The sequence below is a fragment of the Hippocampus guttulatus genome, chromosome 3 (genome assembly GCF_054856545.1).
Source record: "Hippocampus guttulatus isolate MCC_2025c chromosome 3, RoL_Hgut_1.0, whole genome shotgun sequence".
In the NCBI taxonomy this organism is placed as follows: domain Eukaryota; kingdom Metazoa; phylum Chordata; class Actinopteri; order Syngnathiformes; family Syngnathidae; genus Hippocampus; species Hippocampus guttulatus.
In genome coordinates, this window is record NC_141263.1 from 17,517,203 (window position 1) to 17,537,298 (window position 20,096).

Genomic DNA, 20,096 nt, shown 5'->3' on the forward strand with positions numbered 1-20,096 from the left:
GAAGACACACAACATGGGTTGACCTTTTTTTAATGAACACATTTCACTAAAAGAGCAGTCAAACATAGGCAGTAAAATGATGCAATTGCAAAGCAATCATCCGATATTTTGGGGAGAATGTTTCAGCTGAGGTAAAGCAACACGAGTGACTCCACCACTATAAAGGTTGACAACCTCTGATCACTTCACCCAAAGGGGGGGGGCGCACAAATAACTCCTACATGAGAGCCTGGCGCTGCCACTTTTCCCCAAATGCAAAGTAAGTAAAACAAGTTATGCAACACAGTGACATACTCCTCCTTTCACTCACACTCACTTTGGATTTCAGTAATGTACTGATTTGGAAAGTGAACGCTCAGCATGTCAGTTGCAGCAAAGTCTGTTCGTATAAATGGCGGCCATTGGTCCAACATGTGATCCTAGATAGCCACAAGGAAACCAAGCTGTGCTATTTATTTCCATATGAACCTCCTTGTATGTTACGTTGAATATAAACTTTGAAAACATGTTATGAATACCTGACACCGCAGTATCATAGAGGGGAGTTGAACATGCTAATTGTGGCTTCCAACTGACAGCCAATAGAAAACACTGCTCCCCCAAAGGCGAGACAGTCAGTCCTATTAGTCCAAAGGGTTGGCAGTTGAGGGATCAAAACGCTAGGCTGAAGTAGCGTTTTTGTCCGACTCTGTTCCTGCCATCACCCCCGCTGCCTCGACGGAACCCATTGCCACCACGCCCACCTCTTCCACCAAAACTCCGGCCCCGTCCTCTTTGGAAACGTCCTCCTTGGAATCTTCCTCCTCTATCTCCTCCTCTGTCGCCGCGGTTATTGTGCGGCTTCTCCTCCAGCTCGGGGAGCTCTGTGGCCACGGTCAGCTGCCAGCGGCGACCATCTTTCCAGCCCTCCTATTAACGAACAAGAGGCAGGATGCAACTCAATGACCAAACAAACTACAGTGGTGCCTTGAATCACAAGTTCAATTCATTCATTCCCAATAGAAACGCCATCAAACTGTTCCAGCACCGGGTCACCCCCCCTCAAAAAAAATGTGTTTTTCAAAATGTAAAATGGTAACTTAGTACATCAACACACAGGCCTTCAACATGTGTACCTCCTGACAAAGTGTTTTCAGCTGCTGGGTTTACTATCACAAACATGCATTTACACTTGACACACAGCTAAAAATTCCTCTGGAAAAATAACAATCCTCGAGCAGCATAAAATGTTTTATTCGTTTACCATTGTCGTGTGTATTTGTATGTAAAATGGAGCCTCAGCACCCTCTTCTTCACACTATTTTCATTCTCTTAATGTAGTAAGAGTGTAATTTCATCCAGAAAAAAATTTACATTCTCCATTGTTGTCCTGTTTTGCACATAATCCAGACGTTAAGAAGAGGAATAAATATATGTGCTTACCTGATACTCCTTGACTTTGTCAACTGGGATATCAAAGCACACGCCCTATTGGAAACACATTTGATAAAATGCAATGATTAAATTTAATGGTTACAGCTTTGTTTTGGGGAGGAAGAAAAAAAAATCATTATTCACATCATCTATACGTCGGTGGCTTTCAAAATGTGTGCGTATGTAGTAGCCTTTCAGTACCATTGGAAAATCACTTAAGTCAACAATATGTACCATTTTTCCTTTGAGGAAGTTCATTCTAAAAATGTTGTTTTCAACGTTCTCTCCCAGCTGTTCCTTGATGGTTTTCCAGGCAAGACCCATAGAGTGCATCTCCTGAGAGCATATCAACTGCATGGTGGTGTAACCCTGGGCAAACAAACAGTAACATAATATACCATATTTTGAAGACAATAAGGCACATTTAAAAGGGTGAAATTTTCTCCGTTTTGCTCCTCATGCGTTTTTAAAAACATACGTTCGTGTCCATGCATGCTACCATATTTTTTAAGCTACAATCCTTTTTACCATGCCTAAACAAAATATTGTGTGAGCATTCACGGCCTGCAGCACGAGATGAGCAGATTCACATGCAGTTTGTCCAGTTAAACTTACAGCGTCTGAGTTTTGCAGTGACCGCTGCTCCAGACACGTCGCTCCAGATATGTGCGCCAAGGCAGCAGCCAGCGCACCCACTGCTCCTTTCTCCTCTATAAGCTTCTCGGCAGACTCTCTAAAGTAGTCAACGGCTGCCGCTGGAACAGAGTCCAGGAACCTGGATGGAAAAACATAAATCCATTCAAATCAGGCAATTGCACATGATGCGGTGTTGTATTCCCACAGCACACTGTTTTTAAGTACAGGTATGCAAACGCAAAACCTATGCCTCCTTAGGCATACTCATTTTGTGTCCCGAACGCACCGTGCAGCATCCTTGCTCGATGACTTGATGATGTCATTGGCAGTGGGAACACCGACTCGTCTGAATGAAATGCCCTGCAGCAAAACCAAATACATTCAACCTTTGGCGTTAAAATTAATATCTCGGCTTGTCTTGCTACAATTCAGCAATGCTTTTATTTGAGATTTCCATGTGGCACAAATTCTTTAGAAGTTCTATGGATACTTTTGGTTTAACACACAACAGGTACCGACCGCTTTGTTTTCCACGTAACGTAGCTGGTCCTCCTCTCTCTTCTGATAAAAGCAGATGCAAATTCCGGTCCTTCCAGCTCTGCCAGTTCTCCCTGAGCGATGAATGTACGATTCCACATCCTAACAATTCAAGATGAGAGGTTGATGTCAACAGTTTCATGGAGAGTAAATGGGACAGTCGCTCTTTAATTTAAACTTGACAAGAAAATTCAGCTGAGCAGGGTGTCACACCTTGGGTGGAGAACACTGAATCACGAGGTCAACTTCGGGGATATCTAACCCGCGGGCTGCCACATTGGTCGCCACCAAAACCTCAAAGGATCCGCTCCTGAAGCCTTTCAAGGTAATTTCCCTTTGTTTTTGGGGAATGTCACCATGAAGGGACTGGGTACTCTGGAGAGATGTTATTCACACACCACAATATAAATATGATACGTCTGGAACAAACTAAACACTGCAACTGGTTGATGAAAAAAATTTCAATCAACAGAAAGATTTCGGATAAGCGTGGCATAACAAAGTGCTTTTATGCTGGGACATGCCTTACGTGGAAAAGATTCATACGCTTCATCTTCAAACCATTTTTACATACAATTTCACTCAATTAAACTAGAGTTGTACTGCTCTTAAATGATACATAGTCCCGTGAAACTAGTTACCACAGCGAATACATTCTCGACCATCCGCAGTATGTGAAAAACTGTAATAAATACAGACCAAATGTAAGCTTCTCCCCTCCTGCTCACTTTGAACATTTAGGAAGGATCAAAATACAAATGTATTAAAAAACAGTTGGCAAGCGTATTTGAATACAAGAAGAATATTAAATGGATAAAATGTATAGAATATACTGCACATATATAGGAGTGGCTGTACATGTGTGTGCCTTTCGGAGGCAGCGCTTAATAGGGTGATGTGTGACCTTGGCATATCTGTGCAAGTGAGGATGAGCTCCTGTGTGTGTGTGTCTATTTTATTGCTTTACCAGCATTAAAAAAAAAAAAAAAATAGTTCTCTCCTCTCCCACCGCCAGCTCAAGAAGTATAATCATTGTAATAGTAAAATAGTAGGCGCCCATTAACTGCACATGGTTTACCTGTTTGATGGATGTATTCAACGAGAGTTCATTCGCCTCTTTCTTAGTCTCACAGAAGACGATGGTTCGGCCATGGCTGCCGCTGTACACCTGGATCACGTCTCCTAAAACCGCCGCGCGCTGTGACCAGTGGCATGGGATGGCCAGATGCTGCATGGGGTAGAACATGTGTATGTTAAGTGATTGGTGATGTTGTTGCTGCTGCTCTGAAGAGAGATGGGCAGATGACTAGGGATTTAACAATATCCAAACTTCATGATACGATGCAATATTATCACGATATGAACCTCACGCTACGATAATTATCATGATCTATGACTACATTTCCCGGATCAACAATGGGGAAAACTTACAGTCAATAAATTGTTACATAAGAATGAATGAAAATTTCTGTCTGGACTCATTTCCATGAGCAGATGAGTAGTGCCTGCTTGGACGTATCTCCCATTACAGACATCATGGTGTTGTTCTTTGGACCACCTTTGCCCTAACACTTGTTAACCCCTGCCTTTAACCATTTGGACACACACCCATACTTACTTCCACAGTTGTTGCAGTTCTCTGCGTTTTCTTTCCAATCAGGTCAACACGCTTGCAATCGGGCTTCATGTATTTCTTGGCCACATCGTAGACCCATGGAGGGCAGGTGGCCGAAAACAGGAGAGTCTGGGGGTTGGCGTCGCCATCTTGTGTGAAATGCAAACACAAGTAGGCACTGTTGTCAAATCAAGACAAAGCTGTGACAACGCAAACTGTGAGTAATTGCAAATAAAATATGAATACTTGATTACAAAAAAAGCAATGTTCCATTATTGCACTTCAGTTTTCAGTCATCAAGTTTTTTTTTGAATATTTCAATGTTTAAATGTTACTTTAAATCTGCCTTTAGGGCTATGCTACGGCACTAGTTAAACTGATCATCCCAATTTAAAAACAAAAGTTGCAGATAGACCCACGTTAAAAAATGGATTGTTCTTATTGTATTTATAAAAATCCATTTACATGACAGTGTTGTCCATGCAATAATTATTCATTCATTAGGTAGCCGAAATTTGTTCCACTGTTGTCCACAAATGCTGCAAACATTCACCGTGCCAATGAGTGAAAAGTAACCACCCCCCCCGACACCCCGCAATTTGATAGAGAACAATAATTTTCTGAATGCTTATGATAAGTTTTCATGTGTGTGTGTGTTTTTTTATGTAGCTTTCCTCGACTTTCATTTCTGAACTGTACATCAAAATCAACCATACAAATACCTTTCTTATAGGAGGCGGCTAGAATTTCTTCCACTTGCTCAGCAAATCCCATGTCCAACATTTGGTCCACTTCATCCAGAACGACATGCTTCAGTTTTGTGAGGTCTAGTTTGTGATTCTGGATGAAGTCCTTGATACGACCAGGGGTTCCGACCAAAATATCAATTCCGTTACGGACGGCGTCAACTGGTTAAAAAAAAAATATGATCACAATTGTTATCAGGATGACAACCAAATATAAAGTTTTGTTTCCTCCACCAAGAAGGTGTACATAAACACTTGACACTCCAACTTTGTAGAAAAGTGTGGCAAGGGCCACAAAACAGCATTCCAACAATTTTCCCTGTTGTCAACGTAAATACATGAATCAACTTTTGGCAATTTATCTAAATGTAAAATTTGGTGTATGGTGTATTTAAATGAAGACTCCAGCACTGGAGCTAAGGACATTCAGGAACACTTGCAAGTTAAGGTACCACTTACATCCCAATTTTTGAAAAGCGTTCTTCATAATAAATAAATGCTTGTTCACGGAAGACTTACTCTGCGGGTTGTACGAGCTGCCTCCATAGAAACAGGAGATGTTCACTTTCTTGGCAATGTCTTTAAAGTCCTTCGAGACCTGGATAGCCAACTCTCTGGTGGGAGCCAACACCAACACCTGCAGACAGATATGAGGTGAGGGGGTGGGGGAGACCAAAATAATAAATAAATAAACCCTGTCTGTTCTGATCTGTCGGTAGTGAGGATATGGCAACAGCTAGATTAATGGGTTTAATGAGTGTGCAAACCTGGGGAGGGCGGCCTCTTGGCCGCTCCGATCCAGCCAACTGGAGCTTCTCCACCAGTGGGATGGCAAAGGAGAAGGTCTTTCCTGTTCCCGTGCGGGCTTGAGCAAGTACGTCATACCCATCATATACGTGATCAAAGGTCTGGACCTGAATGTCAAACAGGTAGGAGACTCCTCGAGCTGAAAGAGCGAGAGAAGTGACAAGAGTGTTAGTTCCAAGTAAAAAGTTTAAAAAAAAAATTAAACTGTAGCATTATGAAGAACGGAATCAAAACACCATTTTGTTTATCATTCCAAGTACCACATTAACAGAGTGCCGGCACCTAGTGGTGACATTTATTTTTGCCATGAACAAAGGAATTGGATTGTTCTGTCAAGGTTTGCTGGAGTTTGATTTACTCATTCAAGAGCTAAATTGTAGTTCAGCAACCAAAAAACAACTCAAATCAGTTTTTGACAACAGTTTGGTGTGGAGTGTGTGTGAACGGAAACGTGATTGCTACCGCTTAGTTTTTGAATGGTGCCTTGGGAAATTCTGAAGTTGGAGAAGGCTCCTTCTTTCTGCTCAGGCGTTTCCTCCTAAAAATTAGAAAACATAAATGAAATATGAGGGCTTTCAAAACTTGGGAGGAAAAAAAATCCCTACATAAAGGTCAATGCTAAATTACCTCTAATTACATAACAGTATTTAGGAAAAAAAGTGTCACTACTGTGTGTAAAGTGTGATACTGTAACAGTATCACACATTCCTAACTTCTTATTTAAGGTTTAATGTACATATAATAGCAATCTTACAGTTTCTTTTTCACTCTCACTGGTTGAGTCGTCTGACTGAGATGGTGTCTGGTTTGGAGTTGGAGCTGGTGTGTCAGGCATGGAATGTCCATTGATTTCAGCTTTAACGATTGCTTTAGTTTGCTTCTTTTTCATCTAAACCCAAGAAATGTAGAATACCGGTAACTGTTTTTAATTGCAATAAAAATAAAAATAAATTACCGATATGATTGTAGTGTAGTTCATTTTTTGCACCACTTGGTAAAACGACTAGTACTAACCTCGACTGCCTCTGTGTTCTTGTTCTTCTTTTTCTTTGGTGGCTCAGAAGTGTCAGTGTTGCCATTCAGGTCAATGGCTTCATCTATGTGGCCATTAACTTGGTCCTCTGCCAGCTTGTCTTTTTTCTTTTTCTTTTTCGGTACAGGACTTTCACAGTCCGGCTCCTCTTCTTCCTCCTGCATCAGCTTCTTCTTCAGTTTCTTGCCATCCTTTGATTTCATCTTCATGTTCAGGAAAGAAAATTGAATTGCTTTGAGATTTTTAGTCCACATTTACATGAAAAGCGGTCTGGCCATTTATATACAATACACTGAAGCACCACGCGTATCTGCACAATATAATATAAAACTCTAGTAAAGTATAATATAATCACATAATTAAAGTACTGTACATTTAAAAGCACTTACACAATAAAATAAAGTTCTTTAAAAATAATGACGGGACAAAAATAAGATGTAGCTTATTCTATTACAAGGAGTAAAAATAGTATGGAAAGTCATTTGTGAAATGTAGACCTTTTACTAGATTTTTACTACACTTAAGGTTGGACTTAAGGCCAAAAGAAATTGTTCATATCATAATACGCTACACTGCGAAGACAAAACATGACATTTTTGTTCCAGAAAAAAAAAAGATTTGTTCATGACATAAGGCAAAACAACATTGTTCTTGTTTTTTTTTTGTTCAACATGGAGGCTTTTAAGATCAGACTTCAAAGTCAAAATAGAGTTAACGTGTTTGTGATTCAAACATTTTTTTATTCCTCTTTCCATATGGTATTAAAAAACAAGCCAGTGGCTTTGACAAGCAGTGGCTAAATCAATTTACTTGGCTCAGACATAATGAGAAACACACTTATTTTTCCGTTGAATTTATATAATACGTGCACGTCATCGCGCATTGTCACGATGGTACCTTCCTCTGCCTCAATTTGAGCCTGGAAAACCCCTGTTACAGTTAAAAAACGCTTTGCGAGGCTGCCAATACAAATTGGGTTTGTAATGCAAATCAGTATTGTTTATACAGGAAAAAAACATTTATGTGAGAAGTAAATTAGAGTCTAAACAAACCCATTGTGTGCACCCTCGATTACGTTTAGAGCACATGTTGCGACATACCGTCATAGCTAGAATGTATCAAATGCTAACATATAACAACCACTAAATACAAATAGTTGATATCATACTTATGTGTTTCCGGAAGCTTAATAGCCAACAACGTGGGGACAAAAACGTAGATCTTCACGTGCACGTGTCACGTTGTTTGAAGTATTCCGTACTCAACTTCCGGTGTCCACATGGTTTAAAGATCTGAACTGGCTCACGCGGCTTGTCAACGTGAGCACCTTGCTAGGCTAGATCGCTAATGTACAACCTCAATACAGCTGTTTCCGACTTTAAATTGTTGTTATATCCAATGTTCATAACATTAACCCAAGTAACTAGCTTGTAAAAAGTTAATTCTGACAAGTGTGTCACATTTTAACAAGCCGCTAATCCGCATTTTGACGTAGCGTGCCGCACCACATGTCGTCTAGCATGGAAGTAGTCGTGAACACGATGCACTTCACGAGCTATTTGGGTTTAAAAGGCAGTCCAAGCAACATTCTACTCACTTTGGACGTTTTAAGGTCCGCGGCAGTGTCAATCTCTTCTTCCATGGTTGTGATCACTTCAAGGACTTTTTTAGACGGCATTTCTCTCCCTGGATGGAATCCGACTTTGTGGACACACAGGCAATGACTCGGCCACGCGGATGGAAAAGAACGGGCATGGTGCACGCGCACAAGAAGACCGGAGTTGAGCATAGAAATACACGCGATAGATAAACTACCGGGACCCATCCCGCAAATTATATATTTATAAATATTTAAGTAACTGATGTATATACTGTACTTGCATACACAATATCTACATATAGAATATGAGATATTTACCGTGAAATATACACTGAATAAAATATTTATTTAAAATTTCAGGCTGACAGTCAGGGTATCACACCAAAAATATGAGCCCTTATAATTAATCACCATGAAAGGTGGGGTGGGGGAGTATTGGGGTTAGGGGGATGACTGATATTTTACCAATGGAAAAAAAATGTTTTTGAAATGATAAAACCGGTCAACACATTATTTTTATCAGACGTGGCTTTACGTATCCCGAAATGTATTTTTGACGCTGGTTCATTTTTTTTCTTGGACATGCGGTTTTTGAGATATTGTCTTTTTTTAAGTGACCTATAAAAGCTTGCACAAAAAAGCAAGAAAAAAACAACTTTGCCATCACCCGCATTTTTGGTTATGCATTTTTAATGAGTATTTATGTACTTCCGGGTCAGTCTGGCGACTTTAACCTCCAATGTGCGCGTTTGTTTGACAAATGCCATTTGTCAAATGGCAATCCGTCGAGGTAGGATAAAGTCGTGCAGGAGGACGTCGAATTGTTGTTTTCAAATAAAATTAAATAGCGTTACCCGGTAGATAACTCGGAAGTACATAAACGCGCATTCAAAAATGAGTTCCTCTCGGAAAAAAACCTTTGCGTGATCTGACAATCGGCTACTTACTTGGGCAATGAGTAGTTTGTTTTAGCTAATACTTATACATTGTTTGCAGTATCTCAAACGAGGGTAATGTACGAAACAATTGTTTACAGTGACATTACCATTAGCTTAATTGTACACCATGTTTTAAGAGTCCACTTTCCTCGATTTCAAAATTTGTGGATTAGCATGCCCATAGTGAATGTGAATCTACACGGACTAAGAAAAACACAATTTTGGGGACATCCACTGGTATTTTTTTATTGATAATGGAAGGAAAAAAGACATAGGTACCTATGCTTTTAGGTTCAGAATATCAGTACTAACTTCAATTTTTTTTTTGTGCAGTGTGATGGCACTGGTTATCACAGCCACATTCACAGTTCCGAGTTTGGGGCGTTGAATCCAGCTTTCTGCCATCCTGTGAGTTTTCTGTTCTCACTGTGCTAACATGGGTTTTCTCAAGTTTCTCCCACATTCAAAAAGCATGCATGTTAGGTGAATTGAGACTAGTGTCCTCTTTGTATGTGAATACAGTATTTGCTTAGATTAATAGTATAATATAAAGGAAACAAAATGATTTGTTTTCACGTCTTTTTATTAGCTCAATGTAAATCTGCTGTAACAAGTGTAGAGAATGCCACAACATTTTTCACAAATTAAAGACTCCTCCACAAGCATGAACCCACAGTGTCCTTAAGCGTAGTACTGCAAGTTGGCCTTCTTCTTGGCTTGCACCTCCAGGATTCCCTCCATGTAATCCTCGTGGTTCAGCTCTGTGGCTCCACGGCGCAATGCGATCATACCCGCCTCCACGCACACAGCTTTGCACTGGGCTCCATTGAAGTCGTCGGTGCAGCGAGCCAGCTCTTCATAGTTAACGTCGGGACTCACATTCATCTTGCGGGAGTGAATCTGCATGATTCGGGCTCTGGCCTCCTCATTTGGCATGGGGAACTCGATCTTCCTGTCCAGACGACCTGAACGCAGCAGCGCCGGGTCCAAGATGTCCACTCTGTTGGTTGCTGCAATCACCTGCATGTGTGGACAAGATGATTACTGCCTTTCTAGATAGTAAAGTAGTACATCCAAGGACGTATACGGAGAATCTTCGCTACAAATACAGTGGATATAAAATGTCTACACATCCTTGTTCAAATGACACTTTTTTTTAACATGAAAAAAAATTATACCAAAATAAATAATTTCCTTTTATTCATTTTTGAGAGGGGAAGTAAAAATAGACATTTGAGATAATGTATTTGCAGAGGTCTGCACACCCTCTAACAACTGGGATCTACATCCCAGTTCACTAATTACATTCAAAATCATGTTCAGTGGAAGTCAGCACATCCGATGATTTCCGGTAAAGTGCATCTGATTACGGTAACCAAAATAGTTTTCAGATGTTCTAGTCGGCTTTTGCTGACATTTTTCGTTTGCTTTTGAGCAATCAGGTGATAATTATTGTGAGAAATTATTGAAATGTTAAGTGCCTTCATACAAATGTACAGTATATCATTAAGTTTAATCATAAAGGTGAATTTGAAAAAATATATATTTCAGAGCAATCAAACTTGTCGGTTTTCACCTTAATCACTCCCCAAGAAGTACAGAAGCTCTCAGCGTCAGAAAAGTTGGTGAATCCTAATTTAAAGACTTGCAGTGTGGTTGACTGTTCTGAGAAGCATTACCTTGACTTGCATGTTGGGTTGAAATCCATCCAGCTGATTGAGAAGCTCCAGCATGGTCCTCTGCACCTCCCTGTCTCCCGCCTTCTCGCTGTCAAATCTCTTAGTACCAATGGCATCCAGCTCATCAATGAAGATGATAGATGGGGCCTTCTCCTTGGCCAGGGCAAAGGCATCTCTCACCAACTTGGCTCCATCTCCGATGAACATCTGCACCAGCTGTGGACCAGCCAACTTCAGGAAGGTTGCTTTTGTCTGAGCCGCACAGGCCCTAGCTAGGAGGGTCTTCCCCGTCCCTGGTGGTCCATACATTAGGACTCCTTTAGGAGGCTGGATGCCCAGGTTTTCAAACTTTTCCTTGTGGTTCATGGGCAGGACGATTGCCTCAACCAGCTCCTGGATCTGCTTGTCTAGCCCTCCGATGTCGCTGTACTGCTCGGTGGGGCGCTCGTCAACCTCCATAGCTTTGACTCGGGAGTCATACTCAGTGGGTAAGGTCTCCAGGATCAAGTAGGAGTCTTTGTTGACACCCACCAGGTCCCCGGGCTTCAGCTTCTCGGCGTCCACCAGCCCGATCACCGGCAGGAAGTAAGTTTGCCGGGTGGAAGTCTTGATGACAGCGCATTTTCCTTTTCTCTGCGAGTCGAGATCCACGTTCGCCCCGTCTTCTTCTTGGTCATTGGGATCCACATCCAGCAGCTCGATCACATTCGACACGAGATATGGCAGGGTTTTGTTCACCTTTATCTTCTCCGTGTTTTCTTTAATTTTATCTTTCATAGCTTGCAATTCGTGGGTCACCCTCAGAACTTCGCTCTTCATTATCTTGATCTCGCTGTCGAGGAGTCGAGTTCGCTGAACTATCTCCTCCGTAGACATTTTTAACACCTCTTCGCCGATTCCATCTTCCACTTCGTCCCAAACTGATTTGTCACTCAGAGACGCCATCTTGATTCTGTCCTTCGTGACCTATGACACCGGAAGATAAAGCATTCATCTTCCGGAAGTCGCAGATTCACTGGAGTTGCCGGATGAATTTGTGCGACTTACGTAGAAAATGACACCAACTGCAAGCTAAAGAAAATACGGTTGTGTGTCGACACCGCGTAAGTTGGCAGCCTCATTTGAAGGCAATTGCTCGTTTTCGGTGTGTTGAGGATGTAGCACGTTTCATGTACAGTGAGTGGCGTTAGCTCTTGTTGCTAACAGTAGCTCGGCGTGTAGCTACCACCACCTGAGTAGAAAGTACATTTACAATTTTCAAAGGTAGGGAGTAAAAGTAACATGTCATCAGAAAAATAAATACGAAAGTACATTGAAAATTCTACTTAAGCAGATAAAGTGTTTGGTCTTTGTTACTTCCCGCCACTGGTTGTACTGTAATTGGTTCCGATCAAACATCTTCACGCAGGGTCCAACTGTCAAGAAAGAAGGGCAAAGAGGACTTTCTCTTGGCCGACTTAAGAAAAGTGTTTCTCCGGTTTGTCAAACTACTGGACACGCAACTGTTGAGCGGTTGCCACACAAGCGACCGTGTCGGTGTGTGCGTTTCTGTTCCCTGAGGTGATAAGTTAAGAAGATGGATCAGAACAACAGCATACCAGCCTTTCAGGGGCTGGCCTCCCCCCAGGTAACATAATTTCCAGTTCATTTCTACTCCCCTCTCTATCACATGTACAATATGTGTAAGCGAATCACAATACATGTATTTTAAATGGTGTGTGCTGTCCCTTTTACGGGCACGTGTGTGACTACATTTTCTTGATCAGCTTTGAGGGAAATTCTCACACAATCATTTAGGATGCCCGAAATGGAATTTTTGTATAAATGTTTCATCAAATTATGTTACTGTATCTCATTAGATTAGGTTTATGTTAATATGGCTGTTCAGCCTAAATGTTTTTTTGTTGTTGTTGTTTTTTGCAGGGTGCCATGACACCAGGAACGCCCATCTTTAGTCCCATGATGCCATATGGTTCAGGCCTAACACCTCAACCCGTTCAAAACACAAACAGTTTATCTATACTGGAGGAACAGCAGCGGCAGCAGCAACAGGCGCAACAAGCACAACAGGCCAATGCAGGTACATGACACATGATCATTTCTGCATCCCTTTGGAGATGTGAATTTCTTTGGTTAAGCAGACAACAAACATGGGGAATACAGATGCTTTCTCTACCTGCGGTTAGTGAAGTTCATAATTCTAAGAGGGAGAAGCTGTTTTCCAGGCCTTCCAGGAACATCGGGGCAGGCTCCTCAGCTCTTCCATTCCCAGGCAGTCACAGGTTCAACGACCACAGCACTTCCAGGGAACACCCCACTGTACAACACTCCACTGACCCCCATGACCCCCATCACACCAGCCACACCAGCCTCAGAGAGCTCTGGAATTGTGCCACAGCTACAGTATGTTTCAACATTAAGAGAATGCATTCAGGGCTGTGAACCCCAATAACATTTCATTAACGTCACAAATCTATGACCAACCATTTTGTCCGTTCATGAATCTCATCAACCATTTCCTCTTTTCTCACCACCAGAAACATTGTGTCGACAGTTAATCTAGGCTGTAAATTGGACCTGAAGACCATTGCACTGAGAGCCAGGAATGCAGAGTACAACCCCAAGGTAAATGTCATTTCAGCTTTACTGTAGAGGCATACTTCTCACCATTTATTGAGCCTGGCAAGTCATATATTTTACTGTATCAAAGAAAAATCTCATGGGATACCACCAACTATATATGTCACAAAAAATGTATAAATTGAAATAGGGGTGAGCGTGTGTGTCTTTTCTTTATAATAGTGTGTTTTCACTTGTTTCTTTAATGCATATTTATTTTTAACCATACAGTGTACGGAAAAAAAGAGCCAAGTATAACTTATTTGGGGGCTAAAACAGATCAACTACGTTTCCATTCATTTCATTCTGAAATATTACCTCGATTAATGAATGTTTCATGTTACTAATTGGCTCACGAATTAAGATCATAGAGGTTCTACTGTATTCTGTTGTGTGGATACACAATAACACCTTCAGATCTCTAATAGAACAGCGTTGATTTGTTCTGCCTGTCATTATACGCCACTGGCAAAGCTGGATAAACAAATATTTTAAGTAGTTAATTTGAGTTGCATGAAATTAGATGATTTCCCGCTACATACCTGATCCCGCATAGCACACGCAGTGGTTGGGAATCCTTGGGCCAGAGTAACATGTACGGTATAATACGTTGGTCAACGTTGTTACATTGCTTCCTCTGTTTTAGCGTTTTGCCGCAGTCATCATGAGAATACGAGAACCCCGCACCACAGCTCTTATTTTTAGCTCTGGGAAAATGGTCTGCACAGGTGCAAAGAGGTTAGAAGAGATTATGTGTTCAAGCGCAATAAACACAGTTTCCATATACCTTCCTCTGAATCTCACATTGAGCCTGTTGTGTTCCTAGCGAGGAGCAGTCACGATTAGCAGCCAGGAAATATGCTCGTGTGGTGCAAAAACTCGGCTTTCAAGCCAAATTTTTGGACTTCAAGATTCAGAATATGGTGGGCAGCTGTGACGTGAAGTTCCCCATTCGTCTGGAAGGCTTGGTCCTCACGCATCAACAGTTCAGCAGGTATGTTTCGCTGGAACATAGTACTTGACAAAAAGAGCCAGCAAAGCCTCCTGATACTTGACCATCCAACGGGCAAATGACAGAAAAGTGTTGACAACCTCTATATGAGATTAAAACTTAACAGTTGAAAGTGTTCATTATTTATTTTTACTGCCATAGGTCAAGGGTGTCAAACTCATTTTTGTCATGGGCCACATTTTAGTGGCATTTTCCCTTGGAGGGCCGCTATGATTGAAGCCAAATAAAGAAAATCAATGATAACGGTTTATTCAATGATTGTTTAAGTTACTGTAATGAGGGGATTGGTTACAGGAAAATGCTTCCAATATCTCTATTATTTATTACTTATTGAGAATTTTAAATTTTGCTTGATTTTCATGTAAGTTGGCATGTTTGATTTGCTTCCGGGGGCCACAAAATGATGCGGTGGACCAGATATGGGCCTTGAGTTTGACACCTGTGCCATAGGTGATTTTCTTTCAGCCTTTTTTTTTTTAACCAACCTGCATTGTTTTATTTTCTGGCAGCTATGAACCAGAGCTGTTTCCAGGGCTGATTTATCGAATGATCAAACCCAGAATCGTCTTGCTCATATTTGTTTCCGGGAAGGTGGTATTAACAGGTAATATCTGCTTCTCTGGAGTCATCTTTCATCTCATTAATTTGACCGCAGTCTCACGCTCCTGGAGATTTAGAAATATACAGGTTAAAGAGTGTGTTTCACTGTTCAACCTGGTCACTGGTCGTCATTCAAGTGTTTCATTTTATCAAGTCACTTTTTCTGCATTTGTGTCAAGGTGCAAAGGTGAGAGGTGAAATCTATGAAGCATTTGAGAACATCTACCCCATCCTGAAAGGTTTCCGCAAGACGACGTAGACCCATGGCACCTTCTTCCCCGGCCATGATTTTTTTTTATTTTTCCCCAAGTCTTTTTAAACGTCTTCTGACATGTGAACTGCAAATTTGATAGTTGTGCAAGTATGTGACTTTTTATTTTGAATAACTATTTACAAGTATATGTTCATCTGATCATTTCCACGACTATTTTTATGACACATGTTCACGCTTGTTTTCACTAGTTTTAAAGGTTTTTCAAACCCTTGTACATAAGTCTGAAAAAAATGTTGACCGTTTCTTTTTTGTTAATCTTCAAGCGGTTTTAAATAGTTTTATACATTTAAAAAAAATGCTGTTCCATTATACAATGAAGTAGTTTCTTTGGATTCTTTTTCTGCTTATGTTTCAGTTGATGTATAGTCGCCGGCAGATGCTGGATTTGTGTGTGAGATTTTGGAACGGTCCTATCAAATTCAAGGTTTCTGTATCAAAATATTGTCGTTGACAAGTTACAAATGGTTACATTGATTGATCTTCTGGTGGTTAAGGTGATGACGCACAGGAACCTTTTCATTTGGCCTGTATGCTCACTGTAACATCTAAAATCACAAATTTCTTTGTTGGTCTATTGAAAGAAACATTGATAGGCAGCTTCTCAAATGCTCTCATACAATGTTATACTTTGAATAGTGTTCCTGCACTTGACATGAGCACCCGCTCCTGAGATGTTAGCAGTTTTTTTTTCAACAATGCCAATTTGATCTCAACACGCTTCGAAAATAAGTTGAATGCTTTGATCTCAAAAAATGCAGTATTGAAATTTGCCCATGTACAATAAATCTGTACATAGTGACCCTTGTGAAAGCTTCCTTTTTACATTTTAAATGAACAAATCTGATGACAACTTTTACAATTGGTTTTATTCTAAACTTTCAGTAAGTAGGTCTCTCTCCCTTTAATCAAGCAAATTTGATTCTCTCCTCTTTCATCTCAAACTGCTTCAAACAACAAAGCGTGTGACGTAAAAGTGGTTAGGACTGCACGACTGTCCGTGTTTTATGTTATGTGTTGTGTTTATTATTTTACTTTAACTGTTTTGTGAAGCGCTTTGTTACAGCTGTCGCTGTTGTGAAAGCGCTATATGCAAAATTGGCACCCCCTGACTGGCTGCCTCTCCAGCAGCGCATATCCCTGTTTGAGTTTCTTTTCGTCTTTTTTATTTTTTTCTTCTTCTTTCTGCCTACATTCTTGCTGCTGGAGGCTGTAATTTCCCCAGTGTGGGACTAATAAAGGATATCTAATCTAATCTAAATTTCAGTCACGGTCAGTATTTTAACCATAGTGTGTATGAGCATACTGTATTCTGTTTGAGATTGCTGGAAAATGAAGGTAAAGTAATATGGTATGATCAGGCACAAGGTCTTATGTTCTTTTATAAATAATATAAATGCACCATAAATGTACAACAAATTAATAAGTAGAGCAATAACTGAGCATGCACTCTTCTGCCTCGTGATGAGAGTAGACTGCGACACAAGCTATTTTGTTGCATACAATTTGTAATTTCTATGTACCGGTATACTAGTTGTGTGGGGAAATAAAGTGTCAGGATTATAAAATGAATATTAACCAGGGCCATAGAGATATTATGGTTGTTTAATTTGGCTTTGCCGCTCTGTACTGAAGTCCTGCTTCCAAACAAACTCAAGGCAGTATTGATCACTGTTGTTACAGCTGACCGAGCAAGTGAATATAGCCAGAGTCCCCCAGTCAATACTGACACCTGTGGAGTCCACATGCAGACTGTTCAGCAGCTGGGGCATCACCTTGATAAGTGCACACAAAACCCAAAGGTGAGAATATGAGGGGGTCAATGAACAATGTTGACATAAAAAGACCATTTAATAAAACAACCTGAAATTCAAAAGTCCGCTTGGCGCCACAGGTGCATGCTGGGATATCTGTATCTGAAGGGATGTGCTGCGAAGAAACCCACAAAGGAGAGCCGCCCCGACTGTAACGCAACACCTGTACAAACAGCACAAAAAAAAAGACAAAACAGTATAACCTAACAAGTCAGCTGCGATCGTTGCAGAGACTTTTAACCTGCTGTGGCTCAGGTGCAATCTTCTTTTTAAAGCGCTGAAATACTTTGTTGTCCTCAGTCTCATGCATTGCCATCTCCTCCAAGTCCGTCTCTGCTAGCACTAAAATAAAATACAAACGCATCATTGCAAATACTCGCAATATTAAAAATTGTGTTATTTCCACTACTGAACATGGTCACGGGTCAATAAGCAAAATGGTACTCAATCGAGCTTAGTGTGGAGGAAACAGATGTGTCCAAAATGTAGTCACCTTGTTTTGCTATCACAGTTGTATAATAAAACATCCAATGTCTCAAGACAGACATAGGCTAAGGTGGAGAGTGGAATTTTTGCCACTTCTAGTCCCGTAGGTCAGCAATTCTCAACCACCGTGCCATGAGAGATCATCGCCCATCTCATTTTTGCAAAAATATATGCATTCACTTTACAGTAAATACATTTTTTGTTCATCCATCTGCAGTGACAGGCAGAGCAATTTGATGTTCTTCCACTAGATGGCAGAAGATAGTTAACCTGTGTACAGTATACCCAGTTGCCATTCACGCAAAGAGATAACTGTAAAACTAAACAGGCACAGATGTCATGTTGTTAAGGAGACATTGAGGATAGAGATGACATCATTATTTCATTATACAGTACACTTTTGTTTGGTGGTCTGCCATTAGATTTTTATCATTTAAAATATACATATGCCTTGTGTTGGGATTGTAAAACACAAATCTGAACAGTGACTGCATCTATGGCACATTTGTACACCAAAACGTGACACCAGAGTATGGAAGTGTTTACTTTCTGCCAAGGAGGGAGTGTCTGCACTGGTCTGAGTGACGGCCATCTCGCTATCTCCTTCATCGCCCTTGTCATTGTCGTCCTCTTCCTCTGGCTCAGTTAAAAGTTCAAACTCCGGGAAGACAAATGGAGAGTCCACTGTTTCCTTACATCCGCCGCACTCCTTCTTGTGCGTGTGCTTCCAGTGAAGTGTCTGGTGGTGCTTCCCGCAGTATGTGACGGCGTGGCAGCGAGAGCAGACTTTGTTGCCGGGGCACCCGCAAACCCAACACAATTTCACTCCAGATGCAGGTAGCACGCTCTGGTCTGGATCCAAGTCACTGGGGGGTTCATCCTCTGAAGATGTGCAGGGGTAGAGGTGGCATAATATAGATTATTGTTGTATTTCCTCAAATAATGGCTACCCCTCGAATACAGTTCAAGGCCCAGGAGCGAAATCTGGCCAAAATAAAGCCCATCTTTCCATATAGATTTGTTCTTTTGGATTTGACAGAAAATATGTGCAAAATTTAAAATTTCTCTTCACTTTATAATCGACGCTAAACACATTTCCCCCCACTAAATCAATTCTTAACATACGTTGAACAACATTTAATATAATTCAGCTCAAACATGCTTTTACAAATAAACACTTCCCACAACCTCCAGCTGAGGAATTGCCCCTGAACACTATATGAGGAAAGAAATAAAATGTGTTTTCCAATGACAATTTCACATATTTCGACAAGAAGGTCATTCATAATACATATTCAGTACATATATATTCCGAAGTCACTTTCCTATTTCAATCCACTAACCTGGTGGGGGGTCGTAGGAATAAAACTCATTCCTCCGAGGCAGCTGACTTCTGAAAACTACAAGTGAAGAGAAAATTGTTATTACTATGTGAGGCAATCAAAAACCTGGTATCTTTGACGGGCCCACATACCTTTCATACTGCGGCTGTCGTTGTGTGTGTAGCACTGTGGAGTTTTACAACAAAACACAAAGAGGGTTCTGTGGAAACATCTGTCCTGACCGGAGATTGGGGCGTACACCTGAGGAAAACATTGACGAAAGTTGATCCGCGGTTTCGGGTTCACAACAGGACAATCACGCGAGAAATTTGAATTAAAACTTGGTTGACTCCTGACTCTGGGTTACTAACCTGGAGCAGAAAGGCCATAGGCAGGCGGCATGTCTCGCACTCCAGTCTGTCCAGCGACGGCAGGTCTCGCTGGCAAAGCCACGCTGGTTTGCCGCCGACCTTACTGGGGAATTGCGGCGAACGAAGCCTCCAAGACTCCGCGTCGTCCAGGAAACCCAAAACGACCTCCAATGAAGACATGACGTCTAATTGCTGGGATAAAAAACTGGACGGTGCGCCAGACCGGAACTACGGCGCGAATCAACACATGTGTGGCCCAACACGGAAGTATGTCCGTGTAGAAATACTAGCCAGCATTCTTCAAGATCCGATATCAATGCTCTCTCTTTGGACTTAATATGGTCATGCATACTGTAACTATAAATCTATTTATTAGTTGTGCTCTGAAAATACCCATATAATATACCGGGTACGTTGCAAAATAAAACCGCCAGGCATTTTTTGTGGAAATTGTTTTCGTGCTAATGCATTAATTAAAACACATACTTGTATCTCATTTTAATTTGCGTATTACTTTTGTGTCATATTTATTGATGGATTGCACTTTCATTTTGTCGTGAAGCACACATTTATTTGGCTACCCTATCTTGCACGCGA

At 41.1% G+C, this 20,096-nt stretch overlaps 4 protein-coding genes across 7 annotated transcripts; 1 reads left to right on the forward strand and 3 right to left on the reverse strand.

Moving 5' to 3' along the window:
* Nucleotides 1–14: 14 nt before the first annotated feature.
* Nucleotides 15–8,550, reverse strand: ddx21 (DEAD (Asp-Glu-Ala-Asp) box helicase 21). Of its 2 annotated transcripts, XM_086107136.1 has the most exons (16): nt 8,385–8,550; nt 6,769–6,990; nt 6,509–6,643; nt 6,217–6,292; nt 5,715–5,893; nt 5,467–5,584; nt 4,924–5,109; nt 4,205–4,350; nt 3,665–3,814; nt 2,800–2,961; nt 2,569–2,688; nt 2,336–2,409; nt 2,029–2,188; nt 1,648–1,782; nt 1,423–1,467; nt 15–909 (listed from the first exon to the last, which is right to left on the reverse strand). In XM_086107136.1, exons 1-16 carry the CDS (start codon nt 8,463–8,465, stop codon nt 652–654), a joined length of 2,247 nt encoding a protein of 748 aa, XP_085963262.1. In that variant the 5' UTR covers nt 8,466–8,550; the 3' UTR covers nt 15–651. The 2 variants fall into 2 exon arrangements, with proteins under 2 accessions (XP_085963262.1, XP_085963263.1); XM_086107137.1 differs by lacking the exon at nt 6,509–6,643.
* Nucleotides 8,551–9,890: 1,340 nt separating this feature from the next.
* Nucleotides 9,891–11,970, reverse strand: psmc3 (proteasome 26S subunit, ATPase 3). The gene is made up of 2 exons (XM_086107138.1): nt 11,005–11,970; nt 9,891–10,345 (listed from the first exon to the last, which is right to left on the reverse strand). Exons 1-2 carry the CDS (start codon nt 11,947–11,949, stop codon nt 10,007–10,009), a joined length of 1,284 nt encoding a protein of 427 aa, XP_085963264.1. The 5' UTR covers nt 11,950–11,970; the 3' UTR covers nt 9,891–10,006.
* Nucleotides 11,971–11,984: 14 nt separating this feature from the next.
* Nucleotides 11,985–16,308, forward strand: tbp (TATA box binding protein). Of its 3 annotated transcripts, none has more exons than XM_086107143.1 (9): nt 11,985–12,267; nt 12,413–12,631; nt 12,928–13,084; nt 13,230–13,407; nt 13,542–13,629; nt 14,270–14,361; nt 14,450–14,617; nt 15,145–15,239; nt 15,415–16,308. In XM_086107143.1, the coding sequence occupies exons 2-9, from the start codon at nt 12,581–12,583 to the stop codon at nt 15,492–15,494; spliced, it is 909 nt and encodes a 302-aa protein (XP_085963269.1). In that variant the 5' UTR covers nt 11,985–12,267; nt 12,413–12,580; the 3' UTR covers nt 15,495–16,308. The 3 variants fall into 3 exon arrangements, with proteins under 3 accessions (XP_085963269.1, XP_085963267.1, XP_085963268.1); XM_086107141.1 differs by having other exon boundaries at nt 11,985–12,107; XM_086107142.1 differs by having other exon boundaries at nt 11,985–12,631.
* A 562-nt stretch (nt 16,309–16,870) lies between these two features.
* Nucleotides 16,871–19,768, reverse strand: pdcd2 (programmed cell death 2). Its single transcript, XM_086107140.1, has 7 exons — nt 19,500–19,768; nt 19,281–19,389; nt 19,150–19,206; nt 18,353–18,688; nt 17,562–17,662; nt 17,370–17,483; nt 16,871–17,281 (listed from the first exon to the last, which is right to left on the reverse strand). Exons 1-7 carry the CDS (start codon nt 19,677–19,679, stop codon nt 17,102–17,104), a joined length of 1,077 nt encoding a protein of 358 aa, XP_085963266.1. The 5' UTR covers nt 19,680–19,768; the 3' UTR covers nt 16,871–17,101.
* Between the last annotated feature and the right edge of the window lie 328 nt (nt 19,769–20,096).

Coding starts and splice junctions, on each gene's coding strand:
- psmc3 (XM_086107138.1), bottom strand. CDS start 11,949: ATGGCGTCTCTGAGTGACAAATCAGTTTGGGACGAAGTGGAAGATGGA. Junction 10,346..11,004: donor AACCCAACATGCAAGTCAAG/GTAATGCTTCTC, acceptor CCACACATGCAG/GTGATTGCAGCAACCAACAG.
- pdcd2 (XM_086107140.1), bottom strand. CDS start 19,679: ATGTCTTCATTGGAGGTCGTTTTGGGTTTCCTGGACGACGCGGAGTCT. Junction 19,390..19,499: donor CTATGGCCTTTCTGCTCCAG/GTTAGTAACCCA, acceptor TGTTTTCCTCAG/GTGTACGCCCCAATCTCCGG. Junction 17,663..18,352: donor CACTCCCTCCTTGGCAGAAA/GTAAACACTTCC, acceptor ATTTTATTTTAG/TGCTAGCAGAGACGGACTTG.
- tbp (XM_086107142.1), top strand. CDS start 12,581: ATGGATCAGAACAACAGCATACCAGCCTTTCAGGGGCTGGCCTCCCCC. Junction 14,362..14,449: donor GTCTGCACAGGTGCAAAGAG/GTTAGAAGAGAT, acceptor TTGTGTTCCTAG/CGAGGAGCAGTCACGATTAG. Junction 15,240..15,414: donor CGGGAAGGTGGTATTAACAG/GTAATATCTGCT, acceptor ATTTGTGTCAAG/GTGCAAAGGTGAGAGGTGAA.
- ddx21 (XM_086107136.1), bottom strand. CDS start 8,465: ATGCCGTCTAAAAAAGTCCTTGAAGTGATCACAACCATGGAAGAAGAG. Junction 6,644..6,768: donor AGAACACAGAGGCAGTCGAG/GTTAGTACTAGT, acceptor TCTTGGGTTTAG/ATGAAAAAGAAGCAAACTAA. Junction 2,410..2,568: donor GTTACGTGGAAAACAAAGCG/GTCGGTACCTGT, acceptor GTTTTGCTGCAG/GGCATTTCATTCAGACGAGT.